Raw genomic sequence first — 26,472 nt, forward strand, 5'->3', positions numbered from 1 at the left:
GAAACTTCCACTTTATTCCTAATTGCTGCACCCATTCTTGTAACACATGTCCAGTAAAGTGGGTGCATTGATCGTTCTCAATCACCTACAGCTGGCCATAGGCTTCAGAGAGACGCTGTAGGCCCTTTTGGTGGTTTGCTGATCTGCACAATGTGCAGGAAAAGCAACCAACAGGCCAGTGGCTATGTCCACACAAGTCATGGCATACCAATATCCTTCTGATATGGGCAGGGGGCCAATGTAGTCTATCTGCCACCTGAAAAGGGGTATAGGCTCCTTTACTATAGTCCCATGTTGCTGTGGGACTTGGTATAAGTCTCTCTTAGAGCACACAAGGCACTCCTTCGAGGCTTTGCTGACTTCTTCAAAGGTCAACGGCAAGCCCCACCAACGGACTACAGCCCACATTGTCTTTTGCCCTGTGTGCAGCAAGCACTGACATAACCATTGGGCTACATCAGAGGCAGGCTTTCCTTCTAGCCAACACACCTGGGCCATTGTGTCTGCTTCATCATTCCCTGGGGATGCCAAAGGCAAATGGCCAGTCACATGATATACAGTAACAGTCTTAGTCTGACCAGAGGCCCATAGGTCTTGCCACAACTCTTGCCCCCAAGAGGGCCGGTGACCAGCCATCTAATTGGTATGGTATCATATTGGTAGCCACAGGGTCAAACCCCAGTAGATGACCTAGCTGTCAGTGCAGACAACTATAGGGGAGAGCTTCTGGGTGATCATGAGCTGTACTTCCCACAACTCAGCCCATTGGCTGCCCTTCCCTTCTCCATCCTCCATCTATATTGTCTCAGTCTTAGGATGGAAAGCTACAGCCCTCCACTTTGGGGGCTGCCCATGACTGGAGCCGTCTGTGTACCAAGCATCTCCAGGTATAGAGACTTTTTCCTCCTAATAAGGAGTCTCAGCTACCAATGGCTCATAAGCAAGTTCTTCCTGCTTATGACATGGGCCCCAATAAACACTGGAGTTCTCCACTTAAGGAGCTAGTAGAGAGGGTGCTACTACTAGGCATCTATGCCACACCACTCCTTGGCCTTTGGATCCAGTCTAACACCCATCCTGCAATGGGATAGGTTGTTTTTACCTTCATCAGAGCTGTTCTGGTGATGGGCTCCATAGCCAGCAAGGCATGGTACACAGCAGCCAGTTGCTTCTCTATCAAGGTGTACCAGACGTCTGCTCCTTTCCATAGTTGTGACCAGAATCCAATAGGTTGGCATGTCCATTCAAACCACTGTCAAAGACCCTATCCATAACCATCTTCGGTTACATGAACTTCTAGCTCACAGTGTCTTGATGAGCCCATTACACTCAAGGCCTCTATGGCCTTGACTGCTCACTTAGCAGCAGTAAAAGCAGCTGCACATGTCTCATCCCAGTCCCACCTGATGCCCTTTTGTACCAACCAGTATAAGGGCTTCAGAATTTGTGCCAATGTGGGATAAATACTCTCCAGTAGCCCAAAAGGCCCAAAAACTCTTGTAATACTGCCACAGTGGTAGGGGTAGGGAAATCCAGTACCTTGTCGATGACTGCTTCAGGAATAACTTTAGTTTTACTTGACCAGACAACCCCCAAGAATTTCACAGACAAACCAGGTCCCTGAACCTTGGTGCTATTCACAGCCCATCTTTTCTCCTGTAGATGTTGCAGCAGTCTGAGAACTGTCCCTTCTAAATCTGAAAGAGAATCAGACATGAGCATAATATCATCAATGTGGTGATACAGCTGCACCATTTGTGGTTTCTTCCATGTGGCCAAGTCCTGGGCTACAATGGTGGGACTGTGGAGGTATCCCTGTGGAAGGATAGTGAATGTCCACTGCCATCCTTCCCATGTGAAAGCAAACTGTTCCTGACTTGCCTGTGCTGTGTCAATAGAGAAGAAAGCATTAGCAAGGTCCACAACATAATGATATGTCCTCAGTTCATGACTTAGTGTGTCCATAAGGGCTGCTATTGAGGGGACAGCAGCATGCAAAGGGGGTGTGACTTTATTCAATTCCCTATAGTCCACAGTCATACGCCAGGAGCCGTCTGGCTTTCTCACTAGCCACACTGGGGAATTAAAAGGGCTATGACTAAGCTTTATGATGCCCACCTTCTCCAACTCCTGGAGAGCTTCTCCAATTTCCTTATGCCCACCAGGCAATTTATACTGCTTAGTATTTGTCACTCACCAAGGTACAGGCAGAGCTATAGATGGGTGCTTAGCATGTCCCCTCAATACTGCCTTTACCACACATACCCCCAGTCTGTAACCACAGGCCTTGCAGGATATCCACCCCCAAAATATATTCAGGGGTGGGAGAAATGTACACAGTATACTCCTTTGGGGGTAAACACTCTATCCCCAATGGGATTGGGCTTTCTTCACTCTAATTGCCTTACCCCCATAGCCATCTATCACAGCAGGGGTCCAGGAAAACACTCAGAGTTGCCATAAGTCAGAGAACATGCAGCTCCTTTGTCCACCAGTGCCCAGGACATGTTGTACAGTAATGGGACAAATGAATTGCTAATTCTACATGTGGCCTCTGGTCTGTACCATGTTCCCCAAGGTGGGGACCTCGACCCTCCCCTCAGTTGAGCCACAATGCCCAATCGTCATCCTGCGGGGGTGAGGACCCAGGTGGGGCCTGAGTACCATCCCCCAGGAAGTCTTGCAGGGACACAGGCCAGACATGGGGCTTCCATGTCCTGGACCTCAGTGGCTGGAACTGCTACTCTGGCTTTAAGTGGTGCCACAGTTCTAACAATATTGTATGGGGCTGCCCATCAAGTTTTTCTTTCACTACCCTGGCTTTTACCAAATCAACCCACATCAGGGTCCTTGAGACCTTCACGGGGCCCTTTGCACCTCTCCTTTCAGTCGTAGCCTGTACTTCCTTCCGGGCTCTTATTGTTTCAGTCTCTCCCAGATCTGCTAAAGTACGAGTAGTCTCACTTATGGGTTGCCCTCTGTAGAGGGCAAGAATAGTCACTAGGGACCCAAAGAGAGATGAAGCTGTATGGAGCACCTGACTTCTCATTCCTGCAGTGAACAACTCCTCATCAGGGCCCTGGGGGTCCATATTATAGATGATATTTTTCATGCCCAATTCCCACAACACCTGTTTGGAGCTCTGCATGTTTTCCTGCTGGTGGGTAAGTATGGTAAATCACCCTGATTAGGCCAAACTGCCCTGATGGCTGCTGTCAGCCAATCCAGAAGCACCCAATTCCCTGAAGACTGATGGGCACTTTGCAACCACTGCAAAGAGAAAAGGATAAGTTGTCAGAGAAGCCAGTCTACTCATTTCAGAACCCCACATAACAATGTTTTCCACCCCCATATCCCAGAGATGCAAAAACCATGTAGGCAGAGGTTCCAGTGGCTTCTGCCAACATTGGATGCTCATGCCCACCCGTTCATCCTGGGTGTAGGGGCAGAGCACAGAGTGCTCCACAACCTGGGGAGGGGGTGGCTCCTCCCCCTCAGGAGCCCATGGTTGTTGTGTTTTCACTTTCTTAATTACAACCAGGCAAGCCTTTAATACAGGAGTGGTTGGTGCCTCAGATGGTGATCTCAGCAACAGATTGGCCCTCGACCCCACCCCCCTGTCCTCTCCCGACACCTCCTCCACCATCTCCAGAGCTGAAGGCACCACTCATTCCTCTCCCTCCCCCATGACCTTCTGCAATGCAGACTTTCCTGCTGCCTCCCCCCTCGTTGCTGCTAAAGAATTTTCCAGGAGTGCGACCTGTCCCCTCAATAACTGTCTCTGTTCCTTAAGGGCATCCCATAGGTCATCACCCAGCTCCTCCAAGCGATGCTGAAGTGTGTTTCTCTCCTACTGAAGTCTTTCCCTCCTCAATAACCCTTTCTCTCTCTTCAGTAATCCTCTCTCCTCAGTAGCACTTTCCACTGTCTTGACAAAAAGAGATCCTACAATGCCAGCTTCTACACGGCCATTCAGGGCCTCTAAGCTGTCTTCTGACGGAGGACTAATTCTGCAGCTTCCGCAGTCTCCACCCTTCCCCAGTTCTGGGGAAGGCCCCACCCCTCTAGGAAGTGCTTTACCCTAGACCAGTTCTCCACTAGGACCTCCCCAATTGGAAGCTGCACATATAGGGGGTTCCCGAGTAAAGCTGTACCCTCTACTGCTGCAGCCACTGGGGCCTCCCCACCATCCCTAGAGGCAGCCCGCCCAAGGGTCACACTCATGAAGACAGATTTCAGGTTCAGAGGTCCTGACAACTACTGTTAGTTGTAACTCCAGGGGAAATCCCAGAGCAAAATGCCTTTGAAACCAAAATCAGTCAAAGGGAGAAATAAAGTTTAAGAAACCCATTTATTTCTTACAAGCAGTCATCCTCTCTTTCTCTAGACCAGGCTGCAGCAGAAGAGAGCTCCACCCAACCTCTCTGGTCCAGATAAGCCCTAGCTTGCCCTTGTAATTACCTATTGATATGGAGATGGACTACTTCTCTCCACCCCTTGGAAATAACTATTGATATTCAGATGCACTAAAACCAAAAGAGAGTCTGGAAATATTGCAATTATACCCACATGGCTCTTTTGGAAAAGGGTGAATTTCGTCATCAAACACAGGCTCATTCATGATTCAGCTACTATAGTGTTAACACACATGCATTAGTATTAATAGTGTCTGTAATTAACAACCCTATATTGAATCAAGAAGATCAAGGGCCTCAACTTGTAGAAGTAGTAAGGATGAGTAATAAGAATATTGGGTTTTGGATTAGAGCCCTTCCTCCATCTTGTCCTAGCTGTGCAGCCTTAGGCAAATCAATCAGACCTCTCTGTGCTAGTTTCCTATATGAAATCAGAAAGCTATTTCTTTGTAGGAGTAAGAGAACTAGGAAAAGTTTTGTCACAAAGGATGTTCCTTGTGTTGATCCCTTTATGTATGAACTTATGCCTCATCTCATTGGACCAAAAACATCCCTTGTGATGGTAACAATGTTATCTTTAAAAGCTTTATAATTCACAGTGTAATTTAATGTACATCAATTGCCCACAGGAAACTCCTGAATCAGAATATAAATGAGCTACAAAAGCAAGTGAAAATCTTACAAGATAAAGGGAATCAACTGGAAATGACCAGTTCTCAGCAACAATCCAGAATTCAGCAACAAGAGGCCCAACTTAAACAACTGGAAAATGAAAAAAGAAAATCTGATGAGGTAAGAAAGTAAATAAACATGCTTCTGAGTTTTCATATACTGACCGACCTGAATAATCGCTAATAATAGCTAAAAATTATTGAGGGCCTAGCATTTTACCTATTAAGCCTAGTTTAGTCGGAGTTCAGTCAGGAAAGCAGAATCTACTCTAGGTATTATAATGAAGGAAGGATTTAACACAGGGAATAACATGCTTGCAAAACTGTTGGAAGGGAGAGCTGGAGGTTAGTAAAGAGTCAGAAAGAACTGCTGTTGGCCTTCAATAAATTCAGAAGTTCAAAAAACATAGAGAAACTATCTCCAGCAGTACCAAAGTGAGGGTTTTACAGGAATGCTTCCTGAAGCCCCTACAAATGTCTCATCTGCTATCTGCCCATTCATCTACCTGCCAGTGCTAGAAAACAATGGCTTTTCTTTCTTCCATGCTTTTCAAACATTGTGTGATGTGTAAAAGTGCTTCTCATTTACAGAAACTAAACTGGGACTCTGCTGTCAAGGGAGTCTAGGAAATGTAGTTTTCAGATTTCCAACTGTAAGTCCGGGGAGAGAAAATCCAGGGGCAAAATACCTCTAAAAACTGAAATCAGTCAAAGGGAGAAATAAAGTTTAAAACCCGTTTATTGCTTACAAACTGCAGTCCAGGGCCATCTCTCTCCTCCTGAAGAAGCAAACCAGCAAGCAAGCCAGCTCCTCCCTTTAAACTCTCAGGTTCAGACACACCCTCGGTTGACTAGGTAATTACCCATTGACATGGAGATGAACTTCTCTCAACCCCAGAGGATATGCAAGTGCACTAAAGCCAGGCGAGATACTCTGGAAATGTCACAATTTTACCACACCAACCCTGTGGCCCAAAATAGTCTCATTTAAAAAAATGTTTTTTCAGAATCTCAAGAGAAACCAGGAGTTGTCAGAGCAGCTCTCCGGGTTGCAGCAAGAGAAGGAAGCACTACGTGAAGAATATGGGCAATTTTTGAAGCAACTTCATGTCTATATGAGGTAAACAAAAGCAAGTTCCCTTTGGAAGAGGGACTTGTAGCTTTTTCCCAGTGTAGGGATCAAGGGCAGCTACCCGAAGATGTACCATTGTGACAGATGCTTCAGATTTGAGAACAGTTGGGACCCAGGGGACTCAGAAAGAAGCTTTGACTTCTCACCCTGCAACTCCATAGAAAGAATTTGGATGGAGGAACTGCTGGGGGCTTGGGGGTTGGGGTGGGAAGCTATCACCACAGATATATTGTAAGTTAACTAAGTGTGGTAGACCAGGAGGAATGTGGCGAAGTCTGTTAAACTGTCTCTCTGTGCTCCATTGTTTCTGTATGGCCTATCAAGTGTTTTAATCATCAAATACTCTTTTCATATTCCTGTGATTTGTTTCCCTTTCCTTTGAAGTCTCAGACCCCTACCCCCTTCTACTTGGCTCAGGATGACATATATACACCTCAGTCTCCCTGACTGTCTTTGGAACCCATGTCTACTGCTTCCCTGTGTTGTTCTGAGAGGAGGGGGTTCCCCACCCTGGGCAAGTTCACTGTGATTTCCAGCAGACTGAATAATGACAATGGAACATCAAGGGTAAAAAGGGGCTCATACCAAGCTTTATTCTCACAGCAGTAGGTCAAGTGCTAGACTCCTATCTGCTCATCTCAGTCTCTGCCCCAGGCGCTGCCTTGGCTGTTGGTTCCTCTCTGCTTCCTGCTGCTCCCCAGCACCAGGCTCTCCTCTCCCCTCCCAGCACCAGGGCTCTGCCGCTTTTCTCCCCTACTTCCTACCTCAGGGCAGAACTGCGGGCCGATCTCTCTGGTGACTGGCAGCTGCCATGCCTGATGACATCCAGGTGCTCGTGTGTTTCCTGTCCACCACTCTACCGAGTGGACGCTTCCCTGGCAGTTCACCCCAGGTGGCTCTATTCCTGGTGAACAGCTCACAGCCGATGGGCCTGGAAGCAGGCTAAGTAGGTATACAATGGGTAATATTAGAATCAGGTGAGAACCCTGGCCATAAAATTTCCATTTTCCCCACACCTATCTGTTAATCTGTTTCACATCAATTTGATTCTTACACCAGCTAGAAGGACCCGAGGAGTAGAGGAAATCTCTTCCTCCCCAGGTACACCCTTCTCACTTGCTTTTAGGCTTTTCTCCTCATCACATACTTTCCTCAGGCTAGACCAGCCTCTCCCCATCTCAATTCATAATTCTTAGACTGAGAGTCACCTTCTCCAAGAAGCCTCTCTTGTCACCACCAGCTTGGGCTGGGTGAGGGTTCTTCTTTGTGGCTCTGTAGCCCTTTGGATGTGCCTCTCTGTACTTACTTCAGAGGTTGCCATGTTGTTTTGAAATGTGATTCTTTACCTGTCTTCCTGACAAACTGCAGATTTCCCAGGGCATGGGCCACAGGCCTGCTCATCTTTTTATCAGTAATCCCTGATACGTAATAGGTCTCAATAAAAATTCGTGTTCCTGAACTTCCTCATCTTTCTTCCATTCTCCACTCACCATTCCACCAGATTCCTCCTGCTCTCCTCTGTGGAATGTGGCATGGTAGTTCAGAGTATGGACATGGAGCCATACTGCCCGGGGACAAATTCTGGTCTACTAGAAACAAGCTATGTGACCTTGCGGAACTTACATAATGTCTCTGTGCCTGAGGTCCCTCATCTTTGCAATGGGTACTATAACACTACTTACCCAAAGTTGTGAGAATTAAATGAATAAACATATGTAAAACACGCAGAACAGTGTCTACCACAGAGCTGTTACTGTATCCATTTATTTTTAGTTCCTTCTCTATGACCTACCTCTGTTCCCAGCTCTATATATAGTCTTTGCTCTATTCCTTTCATTAGATGGAACTTTCTTATTCTCTTATGTCCTTACTCATCTACTCTGTTGATGGTATTAATGATAATGATTTCAAAAACATTTTTACTGCTGTGTAACAAAGAGTATTTTTCTAAGTCATTGGCATTCATTATTTTGCTTTGATCATCATATCACTAAGAAATGAAGAAACCATGGTCAAGGGAGTATGTGTGGTTTCAGTTTATGCTGCTTATGAAATCTCAAACTGGAACTCAGTCCTCTGATAACCTATACATTGCTCTTTCTACATTATTTCTTGCTATTAGAGGGAGGTGAGAGAATGAAATAATAGATCTAGAGTATATAAAATGCCACAGTGCCTGCCAAAGGAATTAATACTGAATGTAATGTATATACATAAAATGACATTTGGTCTTTAAGCAATATATGGAAAATGGAAATTTCATGGCCAGGATTCTCACCTGATTGTAATATTGCCCATTGTACATATATACAGGCATCTATTTGCATACCTTTTGGCAGTAAACTGTTTACAGCAGATAGAGCTCCACCCAGAAGGAACTGCCAGTAACAGAAGCGTTGACTCCGGGAGGGGTGAAGAGAAAACAAACAAGCACCCAGACATAATTGGTCCCGGTGTTGGCCAGTCACCATAGAGACCTGTCCAGAGTTCTGCTGGGTGCTAGGAAGAAAGAAGGGAGCCTAGAGAGGAGGGAAGCTGGAAAGAGGGAAGAGCGGAGCCTGGTGCTGGGAGCCGGAGATGGAGTCTCTAGCGAAGGCAGCGCCTGGGGAGCAGAGCCTGGAGCCATAGCAAGAGACTGAGACCGGCAGATGGGTCTAGCACTGGACCTACTGCCATGAGAACAAAGCTTGGTATGAGGCCCTTTTTATCCCCATGTTCTGTTGTCATTGTCAAGTCATAGTGAGCTTGCTATAAGTCAGGAACTCCCTCCTCCTGGAGCAATAGGCACTTAAAATTTTTTTCATTTCACAAATAATGAAACAACAGTGCAAATTTTTGAATGAAAGGAAACTTATCCAGAATCCATCCCATGTTCACTCCTAATCTGTCAATAGACATAGTTTATGATTTTACTATCATAGCTTAGATAAAATTTTATATTCTCAATAGCATCTCAGAAGCATTGTGCTTTGTTAGTACAGTCTTTTAATTTGCTTATTTTTGTAAGCATAATATTTTGTAAGGTTGATATGCCCTTGCACCACCTGTGGCAGTTAAACAGGGTTCCATTGCTAAAGAAGACTAACAGAACCCCCCTGACGGTGCTTGCAAATGTGCCACTTGTTGCAAGAAAAGGATATAATATTACAACAGAAGTAGAGTCAGGATACCATCACAGCCCATGGTGGTCTCATAGCAGGCAGTGCAGAGAGGTCAGGCAGGAGCACCTGTGTAAGGGCCACTCCTGGATGTACCTCCTCTCTGGAATCAGGAACCACCATCGTATGCACTAACTAGCTCACCACCAGGGATCCCAAAGTGGAGTTTCAGCTAAATTTTTTAATATTCTGCTGATCATGTAAGCATATTTCTGCTATATAACCAGCCTTAGGAGCAGAGCCTTTCTGGGGTCTCGCTAAGACCAGGTGCAAATCATCAATCTCACTGTTATCAATAAACAATGCTGACAAGCTGGTGCGAAGAGCCATCAAGTCCCTCAGATCGGTGGTTACCAAGCAATACCATTTTAATCAGTGTATTTCATTTCTTGACCAATGGTCAGCACCAAGTAAGAACTTTAGCAAAACAACTCAAGTCAACTCTCCACCTGCTGGATTCAACCCTCACAACACAGTTCTAATTTAGTTAAGAATTACTCACTGGCCTGTGATTGATATTTTTATTTAAAATAATGCTGAAAAACCATTTTGGTGTATGTATGTGTTTTTCATTTCAGAAATTATTTTTATAGAATAAATTTCCAGGAGTGGAATTACTGGTCAAAAAACTGAAACTCCAGATCTTAAAACATACTGACAAGCATTCAGAAGCATCCTACCTAAATTTTCTGCCATCATTTTATAAGAGCAGCAGTTTCACCATATCTTCATGAGCACTGGGTGCTATTGGTGGCGAGGAAGGGCTCTGATGACATTTTCACCAATATTCTTTGTTTTACTTGTGGTATGATTTACATTATAATAAATGCAACAGTTTTTAAATGTACAATTCTATGAGTGTTGACAAATTAATTCACCCACATAACCACTACCCCAATCAAGACACAGAACATTTTCATTTTCCCTTAAAGTTCTCTCCTACCTCTTTGCAGTCACTCTGTATTTCCTGCACCCCCAACCTTCTCCAGGAATCCAGTTTTCTGTGTTACTTTCTAGAATTTCATCTAGAGTTGAAACTCTAGAGCTTCTAGAGTTTCATCAACCACATTGCCTTTACTCTTTTATGTCTGACTTCTTTTGCTCAACACATTCTATTTTACTGTTTTCTTATAGTCATAAATTACTTAGTTATCATTTTCTTTTGAATTTCTTTGATGGCTAGTGAGGTGGAATATTTACCCATGTTACTTGTCTATAGTCTTTAGGAAAGCGGATCCTAACCCATGTGCCTAAGCCCCAGCATAGATTAATTAAATCAGAATCTGGGGATAGGGCTTGGGAATCAATATTTTTCTAAAAGCTTCCCCATGATTCTGATGTATGTCCAGGCCTAAAAACTACAGCTTTAGGAAAGAAAACAGGAGGCATTACGAAAACTCTGGGCTCATTTTTGTTTTCATTCCCCTGATCCCAGGCCTGACCTTTACAGATAATGCTTATTTTTTCCATGTTTTCCCAACCATTCTTCCAGAAGAACAAATTCCTTGCTTTTCGAAATAAAAATAATAGTCCATCTGGTTTTACTTAAATATAAGCAAAAAGTTGTCTCTAAATTTTAAAACATGAGTATTACTCTGCCTCATAGTAATAGTAGTTAATAAAGCCAAAAATAAGCAGAAAATCCACATGTTCTTTGGGCAAGTTGGCCAACAGAACTTCTGACCAAACCAATATGTGTGCCAAATAGCCAGCCAGCAGTGGCAATGGAAGGCTGTAAGCTCTCACTAGCTGTGCTGTATCAATACATTCTTCAAACCATGCATAACACTATAGGAAGAGGCCTGATTATCAAGCAATAGGAGCTAGTTAGGTCAAGTATAATACATTCACTTGGTGGAACATAATGCAACTGTAAAGTATAGTGGCTATGAAGACTAGCTAACAGTATGGGAAAATGCTATGGTACAATAAATGAAGAAAACAGAAAAAATTCTATGTAGACAAATTTTAAACGAAAGATCCTTATGAAAGACTAGAAGGAAATACAACATTATAAAACTGAATACATATTGGGAGTTGGATTTTTCCCAAAGTTTCTATAATTCATCTTACTTTAAAGAATAAAACTTTTTAATAGTCCAAATGGCAGAATAAGAAAGGCAGCCACTGTGGGTCCTGGGAAACTAGAGACTTCGGTTGTAATATTGCAGGGCAGGATGGGTAAAAGAAATTCCAGAAACATGTGATGTATTTCAAATGAGATCAAAATATCAGAGTAACTGGGAACAGCTGGGAAACCTAGAGGATGATAGGTTGCAGGTATGCTCTTGGATGTGACAGCTCTGAAGCTATGGACTAAAGATGCTGAAACCCAGTGATATGTTTTCCCAAACTATTCCTAGTAAAAAAGGAAAATGAGAACATTTATGAGATGGAAACATTTCCCTGTTTATTAGTTACCTAAGTCACAACAGTGGTAATTGTAAATATAATCTGTAAAAATATGTCCCTCATTATGTAGTGGGTGCTGCAAGGGTCCAGAACTGAACAGGCCTGAGGTGGTTTTATGAACTCAGTCATCTAGACTAACTATTAATCAGCAAATAGGTTGGGTTGAGTTGCTGTAGCAGAGACTCTGAATAAGAATGTCTTTAAAAAAGGGAGAGGTTTCTCTCTCACCTAATAGTGCAGACATAAGCAGTCCAGGATGGGTATGGTAGCTTGATGTTTCTATCTTGTTGTTGCTCCAGCATCTTAAACACGTTGCCCTTATTCAAATAGTTCCAGATAGTTCAATGCCATATCCACATTCCAGCCAATGAGAAGGAAGGGGAGGACAAGGGCATTCTGTTTTCCTATTAGGCATACTACTACTAATAATTTTTGGCCAGAACTTTACTCACATGGCCTCATCCAGCTGCATGAAAAGTCAGAAAATGCATTTCATATATTGGGTAACCAAGTGCCTAACTAAAAGTCAGGGCGTCTACTATAACAGAACAAGGAGAAAACAGACTGGGGACAACTCCAGCAGTCAGTCACTGCCACACATTCTGGCAAGCTGTATATAGCCTGGCGTACGTGTACCTGGTCTACAGGAATCCAAACTTCTAAGCTTGGTATCTAGCTATCAACTAAATTAATCTCCTAAGGGGAAAACATGCAAAAAATTATTTTATATACAATCAGCAAGTAGGAGAGAAGGGAACACTATTGGGAAATGGAAGAGCTTGCAAAAAATATTTAGGGGTAAGACGTAAGTTATAAGAACATACACTCTCCTATGGAGTAGCTCTTTCATCACAGTTTGACTAAAATTAACATTAAGTAAGTCAACTTTGTTCTTTCCCTCTTATCTGGTTCCTAGTTCTTGTACAAAAACAAAATATTTCACTGTGATTATGGTTTTTTTTTCATATATATATATCAATACACAGCAGTCTAACAATCTAACACCTTTTGGGTTCCTGGACCCCTGATTCCAGTGTGTGTGTGTGTGTGGGTGAGTGTGAGTGTAAGGGGATCTTCCCACACTCACAACACCAAGCAATTCTCGAACACCAGCAGGGTATCTGAGAACTCAACTCAATTCTGATGCTATCTGCCCAGAGACAGCACCAGATTCCCTAGGTTAAGGGCTCTGTCCTGTAAGACTGCCCTCCACCCACCATTTCAGACTCTCGTTGCAAGCCCCAGGCAGTTAACCTATGCTTCTGACCTACTAGCTACAGATTGGAGGTTCCACGACCTCCCCCTAGGTTTGATTAATTTGCTAGAGCAGCTCCTAGAACTCAGGAAAACTGGCAACCAGTATATAGCCTGGCATACATGTACCTAGCCTAGAGGAATCCAAAGTTTACCAGTTTAATAAAGGGTGCCATAAAGGATACAAGTTAACAAACAGCCAGATAAAGAGATACATAGGGCACACCCCAAATAAAGGAGCTTCTATCCTTGGGGAACTTGGGGCCTGGCTCTGTGGCATGTGGAGGTGTTCTGGTTCGCCAAGCCTGAAAGATCTCTCCAATAGAGAAGTAAGAGAGTGATAAGCTGTTCTCAGGGTTTTATTTTGTTTTTCAGGTCTTCATTGCATAGTCATGATTGACTAAATTGTTGGCCATTGTCTGATTCAACCTCTTGCCCCTGCCCTTGGGTAGGGTCCCAAAGTGTCTCATTAATGTGACAAGACACCCATTTCACCTTTAAGACTGCATTGTTTTCAGGAACTGTGGATGAAGACCAAATATACCAGAGAAATATATATTTGGTCATGTTCATGACCAAATATGTATTTCTTATAACTCGTTATATTGTACTCACCCATACATATATGGTTAATTAATTTATGTCAGAGGAGCAAAGAATATACAGTGGGGAAAGAACAGTCTTTTTCATAAATGGTGTTGAGAAAACTGGATAGCCACATGGAAAAGAATGAAACTGAACCACTATCTCAGACCATACTCAAAAATTAACTCAACATGGATTAAAGACTTGAATGTAAGACCTGAAACCATAAAACTCCTAGAAGAAAACATAGGCAGTAAGCTCCCCTCCTTGACATTGGTCTTGGTGTTGATTTTTATTTTGTTTTGGCGACAAAAGCAAAAATAAACAGGTGGGAGTACACCAAACTAAAAAGCTTCTGCACAGCAAAGGATACCATCAACAAAATGAAAAGGCAACCTATGGAATGTGAGAAAATATTTGTAAATCATATATCTGCTAAGGGGTTAATATAAAAAATATGTAAAGTTACACAACTTGATAGCAAAACAACAAGCAATCCAGTTTAAAAATGGGCAGAGGATCTAAATAGACATTTTCCTATAAAAAGACAGACAGCCAACAGACAGATGAAATGATACCCCAAATCACCAATCATCACTGGATTCAAGATGGTGGCGTGAGAGGTGAGACGGAGAATTCCTCCCAAAACCACAAATATTATGAAAGTATAGTTAAATGCTACAACTAACCCTAAAACAGCAACAAGAAAGAAGGCTGAACCAGACTGCATGCAGACTTCACAAACAGAGCAGACCTCACAAACACAGGGTAACGTACAAAAGCCTTTAACAGGCGGGACCCAAACCCTTCCCCCACCCCAGCTCACTGGCGGGAGGAAGAGAAATGGTGCGGGGGAGGGAGTGGAAGCCTAGAACTGCTGAACACTGGATCCCTGGAGGTCAGCTTTGGGAGCAGAAACCTACACTGTGTGGTGCTCTGGATGATAGGGAGCTCAGACAAGTGGAGTGCTTGAGAGACAGATTGCTGCCATTTGTGGAGGAGGGGATCCACACCCGGCCTCTCTGGGACAAAGGAAAGACAGGCGGTTTGAGAGCCTTCCCAGGAGCGAGAGGGCTGCCGAAGGAGCAGGGTTTGCACGGAGCCTGCTGCGAGGGGGAGGGGACAGGTGCACAAGGTTGTCTGGGCACACTCTGCCCAGCTGGTTGGGAACTTTGAGGAGCTTCAGGCACCCCATCCCCCTGGCTGCCTATTCAGCTCCCAGGCTCCCCACTGTGACACACAGCCTGCTGCACCTTCCTCCGGGCCTGCCAGCACCAGTTCGCAAACTGGCAATCACTGCACTGGCATCAGGCCCAGCAGAAGGAGGCTCAGCCTACAACAGCTATAGATGCAAGGCACAGAGGCTTACACCTGTGTGCTTGGCCCACTGGCTCTGACACTTGAGACAGGCACCACAGATGGAATCAGGAAGCAGATCTTCCCTCCCCCAGACAAAATAGACTTCAAAAAAAGAAAGCCACAAGAGATAAAGAAGAACATTGCATAATGATAAAGGGATCACTCCAACAAGAGGATATAACTATTATAAATATCTATGCACCCAACACAGGATCACCTACATATGTGAAACAAATACTAACAGGACTAAAGGGGGAAATAGAATGTAATGCATTCATTTTAGGAGACTTCAACACACCACTCACTCAAAAGGACAAATCAACTAGACAGAAAATAAGTAAGGAGACAGAGGTACTCACCAATGTATTAGAACAGATGGACCTAACAGACATGTACAGAACACTCCATCCAAAAGCAACAGGATACACATTCTTCTCAAGTGCATATGGAACATTTTCAAGAATAGATCATATACTAGGCCACAAAAAGAGCCTCAGTAAATTCAGAAAGATTTAAACTGTATCAACCAGCTTCTCAGATCACAAAGGTATGAAACTAGAAATAAATTACACAAAGAAAATGAAAAAGCCCACAAACACATGGAGGCTTACTAACATGCTCCTAAATAATCAATGGATCAATGACCAAATAAAAACAGAGATCAAGCAATATATGGAAACAAATGACAACAATGATTCAACAACACAAAATCTGTGGGATGCAGCAAAGGCCATGCTAAGAGAGAAATATATTGCACTACAAGCATACCTCAGGAAAGAAGAACAATCCCAAATGAACAGTCTAAACTCACAATTAATGAAACAAGAAAAGGAAGAACAAATGAGGGCCAAAGTCAGTAGAAGGAGGGACATAATAAAGATTAGAGCAGAAATAAATAAAATTGAGAAGAATAAAACAATAGAAAGAATCAATGAAAGCAAGAGCTGATTCTTTGAGAAAATAAACAAAATAGATAAACCCCTAGCCAGACTAATCAAGAAAAAAAGACAGTCTATACCCATAAACAGAATCAGAAATGAGAAAGGAAAAATCACCACAGACACCACAGAAATACAAAGAATTATTAGAGAATACTATGAAAAATTATATGCTAACAAACTGCATAACCTAGAAGTAATGGACAACTTTCTAGAAAACTGGATAACCTAGAAGTAATGGACAACTTTCTAGAAAAATACAAACTTCCAAAGCTGACCAAGGAAGAAACAGAAAGTCTGAATAGATCAATTACCAGCAAAGAAATTGAATTGGTAAACAAAAGCTACCTGAGAACAAAAGACCTGGACCAGATGGTTTCACAGCTGAATTTTATAGAACATTTAATGAAGACCTAATACCCATCCTCCTTAAAGTTTTCCAAAAAGTAGAAGAGGAGGGGATACTCCCAAACTTATTCTACGAGGCCAACATCACTCTAATACCAAAACCAGGCAAAGACACCACAAAAAAAGAAAATTACAGACCAATATCCCTAATGAATGTAGATGCAAAAACACTCAACAAAATGTTAGCAAACTGAATTCAAAAATACATCAAAAAAGATCATCCATCATGATCAAGTGGGATTCATCCCAGGGATGCAAGGATGGTGCAACATTTGAAAATCCATCAACATCATCCACTACATCAACAAAAAGAAGGACAAAAACCACATGATCATCTCCATAGATGCTGAAAAAGCATTTGACAAAATTCAACATCCATTCATGATAAAAACTCTCAACAAAATGGGTATAGAAGGCAAGTACCTCAACTTAATAAAGGCCATATATGACAAACCCACAGCCAACATTATACTTAGCTGCAAGAAGCTGAAAGCTTTTCCTTTAAGATTGGGAACAAGACAAGGATGCCCACTCTCCCCACTTTTATTCAACATAGTTCTGGAGGTCTGAGCTAAGACAACCAGACAACACAAAGAAATAAAAGCATCCTGATTGGCAAGGAAGAAGTCAAACTGTCCCTGTTTGCAGATGACATGATATTGTACATAAAAAACCATAAAGAATCCATTCCAGAAGTACTAGATCTAATATCTGAATTCAGCAAAGTTGTGGGATACAAAATTAATACACAGAAATCTGTTGCATTCCTATACACTAGTGATGAACTAGCAGAAAGAGAAATCAGGAAAACTATTCCATTCACAATTGCATAAAAAATAATAAAATACCTAGGGATAAACCTAACCAAGGGAGTGGAAGACCTATACCCTGAAAACAATGGGACACTCTTAAAAGAAATTAAAGAGGACACTAACAAATGGAAATTGATCCCATGCTCTTGGCTAGGAAGAATTAATATTGTCAAAACGGCCATCCTGCCTAAAGCAATCTACAGATTAAATGCAATCCCTATCAAAATACCTACAGCATTCTTCAATGAACTAGAGCAAATAGTTCTAAAATTCATATGGAACCACAAAAGACCCCAAATAGCCAAAGCAATCCTGAGAAGGAAGAATAAAGCAGGGGGAATTATGCTCTTTGACTTCAAGGTGTTCTACAAAGCCACAGTAATCAAGACAATTTGGTACTGGCACAAGAACAGACTCATAGACCAGTGGAACAGACTAGAGAGTCCAGATATAAACCCAAGCATATGTGGTCAATTAATATATGATAAAGGAGCCATGGATATACAATGGGGAAATGACAACCTCTTCAACAACTGGTGTTGGCAAAACTGGACAGCTACATGTAAGAGAATAAAACTGGATTCTTGTCTAACCCTGTACACAAAAGTAAACTGAAAATGGATCAAATATCTGAATGTAAGTCATGAATCCATAAAACTGTTAGAAAAAAATATAGGCAAAAATATCTTGGACATAAACATGAGCGACTTCTTTGTGAACATATCTCCCCAGGCAAGGGAAAGAAAAGCAAAAATGAACAAGTGGGACTATATCAAACTAAAAAGCTTCTGTACAGCAAAGGATACCATCAGTAGAACAAAAAGGGAACCTACAGTATGGGAGAATATATTCATAAATGACAGATCCAATAAAGGGCTGACATCCAAAATATATAAAGAGCTCACACACCTCAACAAACAAAAAACAAATAATCCAATAAAAAAATGGGCACAGGATCTGAACAGACACTTCTCCAAAGAAGAAATTCGATGGCCAACGGACACATGAAAAGATGCTCCACATCACTAATCATCAGGGAAATGCAAATTAAAACCACAATGAGTTATCACCTCACACTAGTTAGGATGGCCAACATCCAAAAGACAAACAACAAATGTTGGTGAGGATGTGGAGAAAGGGGAACCCTCCTACACTGCTGATGGGAATGTAAACTAGTTCAACCATTGTGGACAGCAGTATGGAGGTTCCTCAAAAAGCTCAAAATAGAAATACCATTTGACCCAGGAATTCCACTGTTAGGAATTTACCCTAAGAATGCAGCAGCCCAATTTGAAAAAGACAGATGCACCCCTTTGTTTATCGCTGCACTATTTACAATAGCCAAGAAATGGCAGCAATCTAGGTGTTCATCAGTAAATGAATGGATAAAGTAGATGTGGTACATATACACAATGGAATATTATTCACCCATAGGAAGAAAACAAATCCTACCATTTGTAACAACATGGATGGAGCTAGAGGGTATTATGCTCAGTGAAATAAGCCAGGCGGAGAAAGACAAGTATCAAATGATTTCACTCATCTGTGGAGTACAAGAACAAAGAAAAAACTGAAGGAGCAAAACAGTGGAAGACTCACAGAACCCAAGAATGGACTAACAGTTACCAAGGGGAAAGGGACTGGGGAGGATGGGTGGGAAGGGAGGGATAAGGGGGAAAACGGGGCATTACGATTAGCACACATAATGTAGGGGGTTGGGGACATGGAGAAGGCAGTATATACAGAGAAGACAAGTAATGATTTTATAGCGTCTTACTATGCTGATGGAAAGTGACTGTAATGGGGTATGTGAGGGAGACTTGATAATAGGAGGAGTTTAGTAACCATAATGATGTTCAAGTCATTGTACATTAACGATATAAAAAAATCACCAAGGCTCAGAGGACGGCTATGCAGAGGGGCCCAGAGGCAGAGACTGGCTTGCTGCCTGCAGACTCGCTCTGAGTGAATGGGATTTTAGTGACTGACCTGCCACCTGGAAATAAAGTTGGGTATAACCCTTTCACCCCCCCCCAAAAAAATCACCAATCATCAGAGAAATGCTAATCAAAACCCAAAGGAGATACCACCACACACCAGTCAGAATGGCTAGATAAGAAATAACTGTTGGCAAGGATGTGGAGAAAAGAATCCTTGAGCACTGTTGGCAGGAATGTAGATTGATGCAGCCACTATGGCAAACAGTATGGTGGTTCCTCAAAAAATTAAAAATGGAAATACTATTGGATCCAGCAATTTCACTTCTGGATTTCCACCTAAAGAAAATGAAAACAGTAACTTAAAAAGATATTCACCACCTCCCCAGCCATCCCCCATCCCCCACCCATGCACACCATGCTCATTGCAGCATTATTTACAATAGCCAGGATATGGAAACAATGCATATGTCCACTGGTGGATGAGTGGGAAACATGTGGTATATATATTCAATAGCATATTATTCAGCCATAAAACAAAGAATGAAATCTTGCCATTTGCAACAACATGAGTGGACCCAGAGGACATTACTCTAAGTGAAATAAGTCAGACAGAAAAAGACAAAAGACATATGATCTCACTTATATGTGGAATCTGAAAAAATGGAAAGAGAACAAAAAATCAAGTTCATTGATATATAGAACAGACTGGTGCGTGCCAGAGGCAGGGGTGGGGGTTGGGGGGTAGGGGGTGGGCAAAATGGGTGAAGGGAATTAAAAGGTACAAACTTCCAGTTATAAAATAAATAAGTCACAGGAATGTAATGCACAGCATAGGGACTATAGTTAATGATACTGTATTGCATATTTGAAAGTTGCTGAGAGTAAATCTGTAAGTCCAGGAGAGGGATCCTGGGGCAAAATACTTCTAAAAAGTGACATCAGTCAAAGGGAGAAATAAAGTTTAAAATCCATTTATTGCTTACAAACTGCAGTACAGGGCCAGCTCTCTCTCCTGCTCCTGAAGAAGCAAGCAAGCGAGTCCCTCCCTTTAAACTCTCAGGTTCAGACATGCCCTCGGTTGCCCAGGTAATTACCCATTGACATGGAGATGAACTCTCCACCCCTGAGGATATGCAAATGCACTAAAGCCATAATTCTCTCCACCCTTGAGCTCCTGTTGATATGCAGATGTACTAAAGCCAGGTGAGATATTCTGGAAATACTACAATTTTACCCACAAAATCTTAAAAGTTCTCATCACAAAGAAAAAAAGTCTGTAACTGTGTAGGTGACAGATGTTAACTAGACTTATTTTGGTGATCAATTTTGCAATGTATACAAATACTGAGTCATTATGTTGTATGCCTAGAATAACAAAATGTACGTCAAATATACCTTGATAGAAAGATAATTAAACTTTTAAAAAATTATTTTAAATTTCTCATTAGAAATCAGCAATATGTGGTCTGCCTGTCTTTGCTGGTATTAGCATAGGGTATGGTGGGAGATCACAGGCTCTGGGGCCAGATTCTTTTATGTAGAAGTAACTTCCCTCCGTGTCAGGAGTCCTGGAGACCACCCTCAGGTGTTGTGATTCATTACAAGGACTCATAGAACTCAGTAAAGCTGTTACACTCATGGTTATATTCAGCTTTATTCCAAAGGATATAGATTAAAGGAAAAAGTCAGGTAAGGCAGAGCCCTGGAGAGGGAAGATGCAGACAAGTTTCCTGTTGTCTTCTCCCAGTGAACTAGTACAGACAGGATCTGACTCCTGTATACACCACCGTGTATACAGCACTCCCACCCGGGGAACTCATCCCAGCCTCCCTTTTGTCCAGGGAATTTATCAGGGATGAGTCACGTAGACATGGAGTGATTGACTTTCTCTATTCAGTCTCCAGTCCCTCAATCCCTCAAAGGTCGAACTAATAGAGTGTGGCCCAGGGCTCTACATGCACTAAAATACACTTAACCATAAATTATATTGTTAGCATAAAATATCTGGTGTGGCACAAGGCCACAAGTATACACATTATCAGGCAGGATATTCCAAGGGCTGAGAGGGTGTTTCCCAGAAGCCAGTCAAAGAATGTGAAGGGTTTGAAAACCTCCATCCCACTGAGTTAACTGTGTAGCCTCCATCTCCTGATTCATAGTAAGGAGACAATCTTCACAAATTTGCTTTAAGACCACATGAGGTGTCTTATGAAAAGCCTGGAGCACTCATTAGTTCCTTTCACCTAGTTAGGGCTTCTGCCAGTTTAAGTGTCAGAGTCCCAGGTTAAATCAGACAGTTGACATATGCCAACTGCCAAGCCTCATAGGCCTGAATGACTGTGCTGTTAGGGAAGAATTTTCCTTTACCCTTTCAGGCTCTTCTAGCTGTTTTAGAATCAAATTGGTATAAAACAGATTAACAGGAGAAAATAAACAAAATTCAATCTATAGACATAGATTTCAAAGACAGTTGGGAACAAAGAGGTATCTATGTCATCCTGAACTAAGAAGGGGGTTGGGGGCCTAGGACTTCAAACAAAAAGGGAAGCAGTTCACAGTAATATGAAAGAGTAAATGTTTGGTAAACAAATGATTGTTGGGCAATACGAAACACCACCAGACCCAGAGGAATTTTAACAGACTTTGCCACATCCCTCCCTGTCTACCACTCCTAGTTCTTATTATAGTGTAGTTATCTATGGTGGTAACTCTCCTGGAATATTTCCTCTAAGTCTTTCTATGCATTTGTGGGTGGGAGAGGCCATGGTTTCTTTCTGAGTCTTTTGGGCCTTGATTGTTTTCTGTCACAAGGGCACATCTTGGAGTGGCCTGCTCTCGGCTCCTACACTACCTTCAAGTGCCTCTGTGACAAAGAGCAGACTGCATACTCCTTAAACACTTTTTGTTTCAGTCTATAAAGCATCCAAATTTCTAGGCATTATGTGAACTCAAGGGCTATAGAGACCATTAAAATTGTTTGTTTGTTTATTTAGAGTAGTTATTCTAAGATATCAGGATGTAACTAACCACAAATAAAAAACCTTAGAAGACAAATTATTTCTTATAAAACAAGAAATCTGGAGTTAGGTGATTGTTGAAGTTGATTCAGCTGCTCAGTAGTGTCAGGACCAGGCTCTTTCTGTCCTCCTGCTCTGCCATGCTAGGTGGATTAGCATTTTTGTCTTTAGGCTTGTGTTCTCATGGTTACAAGGCAGCAACTGCAGCTGCAGGTAGCACAGCTTCAGCCGGAGGGCAGCCAGGACAAAGTTCTGCCCTTTCCCAGAAGCACCCAGCAGGATTTAATTGTTTCTTATGCCCTTCCCCCTACCACACACATACCTGGGCCCACCCAACTTCTTGAGATTATTAAGCTTAGAAATAAAACAGTTATCTTACTAGCAAAAACAGGTTTATTTGGGAATAGCAGCAAATTGCAATCAAGACATGCAAGATATAGAAAAACTGTAGGTGTGTCTAATGCCGGGATTCTTGTTCACGAAGCCGAAGAATGAGCTTCACAAACACCCAAGGTAGGAGAGCAAGATACAGGCTTTTATTTAGAGATAAAGTGAGAGGACAGAGCTCCTGGCTCACGCCAAGAGGGGATAAGAGAGTCCGTGTTGGTGCATTGTCTAGGGGTTTTATAGGCAGTTGAGGATTTTTTGAGAACGTGAAAAAGAGTTTAGGGGTGTGGACTTCTTAAGTGGGCCCTGAATATTAAAAATTAACTTAACATAAGGAATTTCCTGCCTTGATTTCTCTCCGGGACACCGGCACCTGGGTCCGGGAGCATATCAAAAGGCTGCTTGCTCAGCTCCCAAGGTGGGCCGAGGTATTGTCTACTTGCTAAAGAATCCTGCCTCTTGAACTTCCTGGGTGTTAAAACAGCAATCTTATCTTCAAGATGAAATTCTTCCTGCCTTTTACTATGCTGTTTACAGCTGGGTCTGCATGCTAAGTTAGTTGCTCAGTTGGCAGAATCACCTAGTCAAGTCTGAAGGAGGAAAGACAGCACATAAGCCTGGGCCTTTTAGTTGTTAGGGTCCAGGTGTAGAGGAATGCAGGGAACAGGGCTGAGCCACCCAGTTTTCGTAGAAACTACGTGAGGCTAACATTCCTGGACCCTGCCCTAAGTTAGATAACTAGAAGCCAGAAACTACCTGAGGCTAACATTCCTGGACCCTGCCCTAAGTTAGATAACTAGAAGTAAACGACCCCCCTGGGGTCAAAACTCGTGATAAGTCACATAGGAATGCTTGTGCAAAGGTCAGGCACCTGGTGTATCCCTGTTCCAATTTTATTGGCCAAAGTATAGAATGTGTTTCAAATTCATTGGTTGGGGTAATGTGCAGGCTCCGGTGCAATGACTGTAGAAATCCCATATAAACCATACCTAAAGTTGCTTGGGGGTCGGCAGCTCGGACTCGGCCTGCGTGTCAGGGGAGGTGCTGTCGACCCCAGCTTGCTGGCTGAATAAAGATTTTGCTTGGATTTTCATCTCCGTGTCCGTGTGTCTTGTACTCTGAGAAACCCTGGAGTCCTGGACCCTAACACCCTAACACCAGGACTCCGGGGTTTCCCCAGAGAACAAGCCACACGGACACGGAGATGTAAATCCAAGCAAAGTCTTTATTCAGCCAGCAAGCTGGGACCAACAGCACCTCCCCTGACATGCAGGCCGAGTCCGAGCTGCCGACCCCCAGGCTACTTTAGGTATTGCTTATATAGGATTTTCACAGCCGTTACACTGAAGCCGCGCATTTCTACAACCAATAATTTTAAAGCACATTCTATATTGTAACCAATGGGAAACATTGTAACCTTTTAGGGAACACACCAGTTGCCTGACCGCTTCAATTGTTATCTCTTGCTTACCCAATCATGTCTACGTGACTTATCACAGATCACGTCCCCAGGCTGTTGCCCACTTCTAGTTAACTTAAAGCAGGTGCATTTCTAAGCTTAGCCTCGGGTAGTTTATACAAAAACTGGGTGGGCTGACTCTCCATGCTCTCTGCCCTCCTTTACATTTCCCCCCTTTTCTTGATCAGACTAAGGAATCTTCCACAGCGGTACCTAGAGCCTGATATTTTTGGTGAAGGACCAGGAGTTGGACGGTGTCAAACTTTTCCTGTACAAACCTAAGCAGCCTGTTTATTATACACGGGCCGATTGTAAGCAATAACAGCAGGATGACCAGAGGCCCCACAACAGCCAAGAGGAGGGTAGCAAACCATGGCTTGTGTTTGAACCAAGACTCAAACCAGCCTTCGCTGCTTTCATATTCCTTACGCCTCCTGTCAAGATTTTTTTTTAGTTTGGCCAAGGAATCTCTGACTGCACCTGTCTTATCCACATAGAAACAGCACTCTTCTTTTAGGGCTACGCATAACTCACCTTCCTTTAAGAACAAGAGGTCCAGGCCCCTTCGGTTTTGTAGGACCACCTCTAACAAGGAGGTGAGGGATTGCTCCAGGTCTGATATTGACCGTCGGAGTTGTTCTAGGTCCCTGTTGACTGCCAGCCTCAGGGCTGTGAGCCCTTTTTCCCGAGTTACAAGGGCTGCGACCCCAGTGCCTGCCCCCGCTATCCCTAGGGAGAAGAGGGTCCCAATGGTCAGGGCGGTAACAACCTCCCTCTTGTTCCGGTGGGGGCTCGGCCTTTCTTCCCAATAAGAAAGGAGAGATTCATGAGAATGATACATTAGGCGAAGTAGAATGGCCACCAGCACACAAAACTCACTGTTAGCATTGAACACAGAGGTGGATAGGGCTGGAGTGAGGCCTGTCTTTGAGCAGAGCCACCAGCCCAAGGAGGGTATAATCCACTTGTCCTGCTCCCACGTGGTGTTATTATAGGAGGAGCATAACTGGCTCTGGGCTGCCGGGACTGTGCCTACACACATACCAGCAACAGAAACCTGAGCGATCGTAAGTCCCCACGGTTTCCCATCCCAATAAGTGGGATGGGAGTTGCTGATAGTGTAGGAGCCATTTATCCCGATTGCCTCATAGAAGGGGGGTGAACCTGAGTAGCACAGCCAACAGGGATCGGTGAGGGAGGAAGTGGTGTGGTTAAGAGTCTCTACTACTGCCTGCACCATTTCCCACATAGGATTATCTAACCCGGAGGGAGCATGCTGGGCCCCTAACTCAGAGTCCTTTTGACCCCAGCCCTTTTCCTGGATTGAAGGCTTCTGGGGAGTTATAACCGGGTTGGGACCTACGGTGGCATTGGGAGCTGGTGTGGGAGCTAACACGGTTAATTTAATGGTGAGGGTTGAGCCTTCTTCCTCATGTCCCCAAGATTTATAGTACTTTATCCCCCATGTTAGCCCGTTTATCCAATGTGATACCTCAGTCTTTTTGCCCATCTCGGTGAATTGAACTCTTACCCAATCCCGGTCCCCTTCTGTCACAAGCCTTGTCCCCAGGCATGTGACGAGGGATGCCCTGGTTGACATAAGAAAATTTGACAGCATCCTTTCTTGTAACTGGCCATTTCTGACCCCCATTGTTCGAGATTACACAGTCCAATCTGGCACACCAGAAGGGCCCCCACCCACATGACTCTCCTTTACCTGCTTCTGGGCAGGCATAAAATCCCTGGGCGCTAGCCGGAGGGACGTAGGGTCCCAGCCCCCAAAGGGTCCGGTAACCTTGGTTGATCCGTCGAAGGCAGAAAAACAGGTCAGGCCACCAGGTTCCGAGTGGCGCCCTGTGTTCTGTGGTACTGATGACCTCCCCAGTTGCGCCGTTGACCAGCATCCAGGTCAGGCCCCATGGCTGATGGGGGCTGGTCACAGATGTGGTTCCCTTGAAGGTCCATACTAAGGCACTTATCAGCAGGATCCCCTTCATCTTCGGCTTAGGTGTAGTTTCAGGGGATTCGCAGGATGCTGCTGCACCTTCCACTCCTCCTTGCAGGCCCCTGGATCCTTATGAGGCAAGACCTTCTGAATGTGGGTGTGGTGCACCCATGGAGCGATACCATCAACCTTGAGAGCAGTGGGGGTGGTAAACAATACAACGTAAGGTCCCTTCCACCTGGGCTCGAGAGTCCTCACTTGGTGTCTTTTGACCCATACCATATCCCCTGGGACTATGCCATGTTCCGGGCTTGGAATTTTCCTGCCCTCGTAATATGCTCTGATCAGGGGCCAGATTTCCTGCTGCACTTTAGCAAGAGCTTGCAACACATTCAGATAGTCAGGGGCTGGGTCCTCTGCACTGGAAAGCTGCACTCGCCGAGTTATGGGTGGAGGGGCCCCACACATTATCTCAAATGGAGTTAAACCATGTACATAGGGGGAGTTCCGAGCACGGAAGATGGCTAAGGGAAGGAGGGTCACCCAGTCCCTGCCAGTCTCCAATACCAATTTAGAAAGG

At 43.6% G+C, this 26,472-nt stretch overlaps 1 protein-coding gene across 1 annotated transcript in view; it reads left to right on the forward strand.

The window, feature by feature from the left end:
* The window catches only part of CCDC30 (coiled-coil domain containing 30), a 77,694-nt gene that overhangs the window by 32,239 nt on the left and 18,983 nt on the right, over positions 1–26,472 (forward strand). The window contains exons 5-6 of the mRNA XM_073233761.1: positions 5,045–5,207; positions 6,094–6,206. Coding sequence (XP_073089862.1) covers positions 5,045–5,207; positions 6,094–6,206 — 276 coding nt within the window. The remainder of the gene's footprint in view (positions 1–5,044; positions 5,208–6,093; positions 6,207–26,472) is intronic.

The sequence above is a fragment of the Manis javanica genome, chromosome 4 (genome assembly GCF_040802235.1).
Source record: "Manis javanica isolate MJ-LG chromosome 4, MJ_LKY, whole genome shotgun sequence".
NCBI classification, from domain to species: Eukaryota; Metazoa; Chordata; class Mammalia; order Pholidota; family Manidae; genus Manis; species Manis javanica.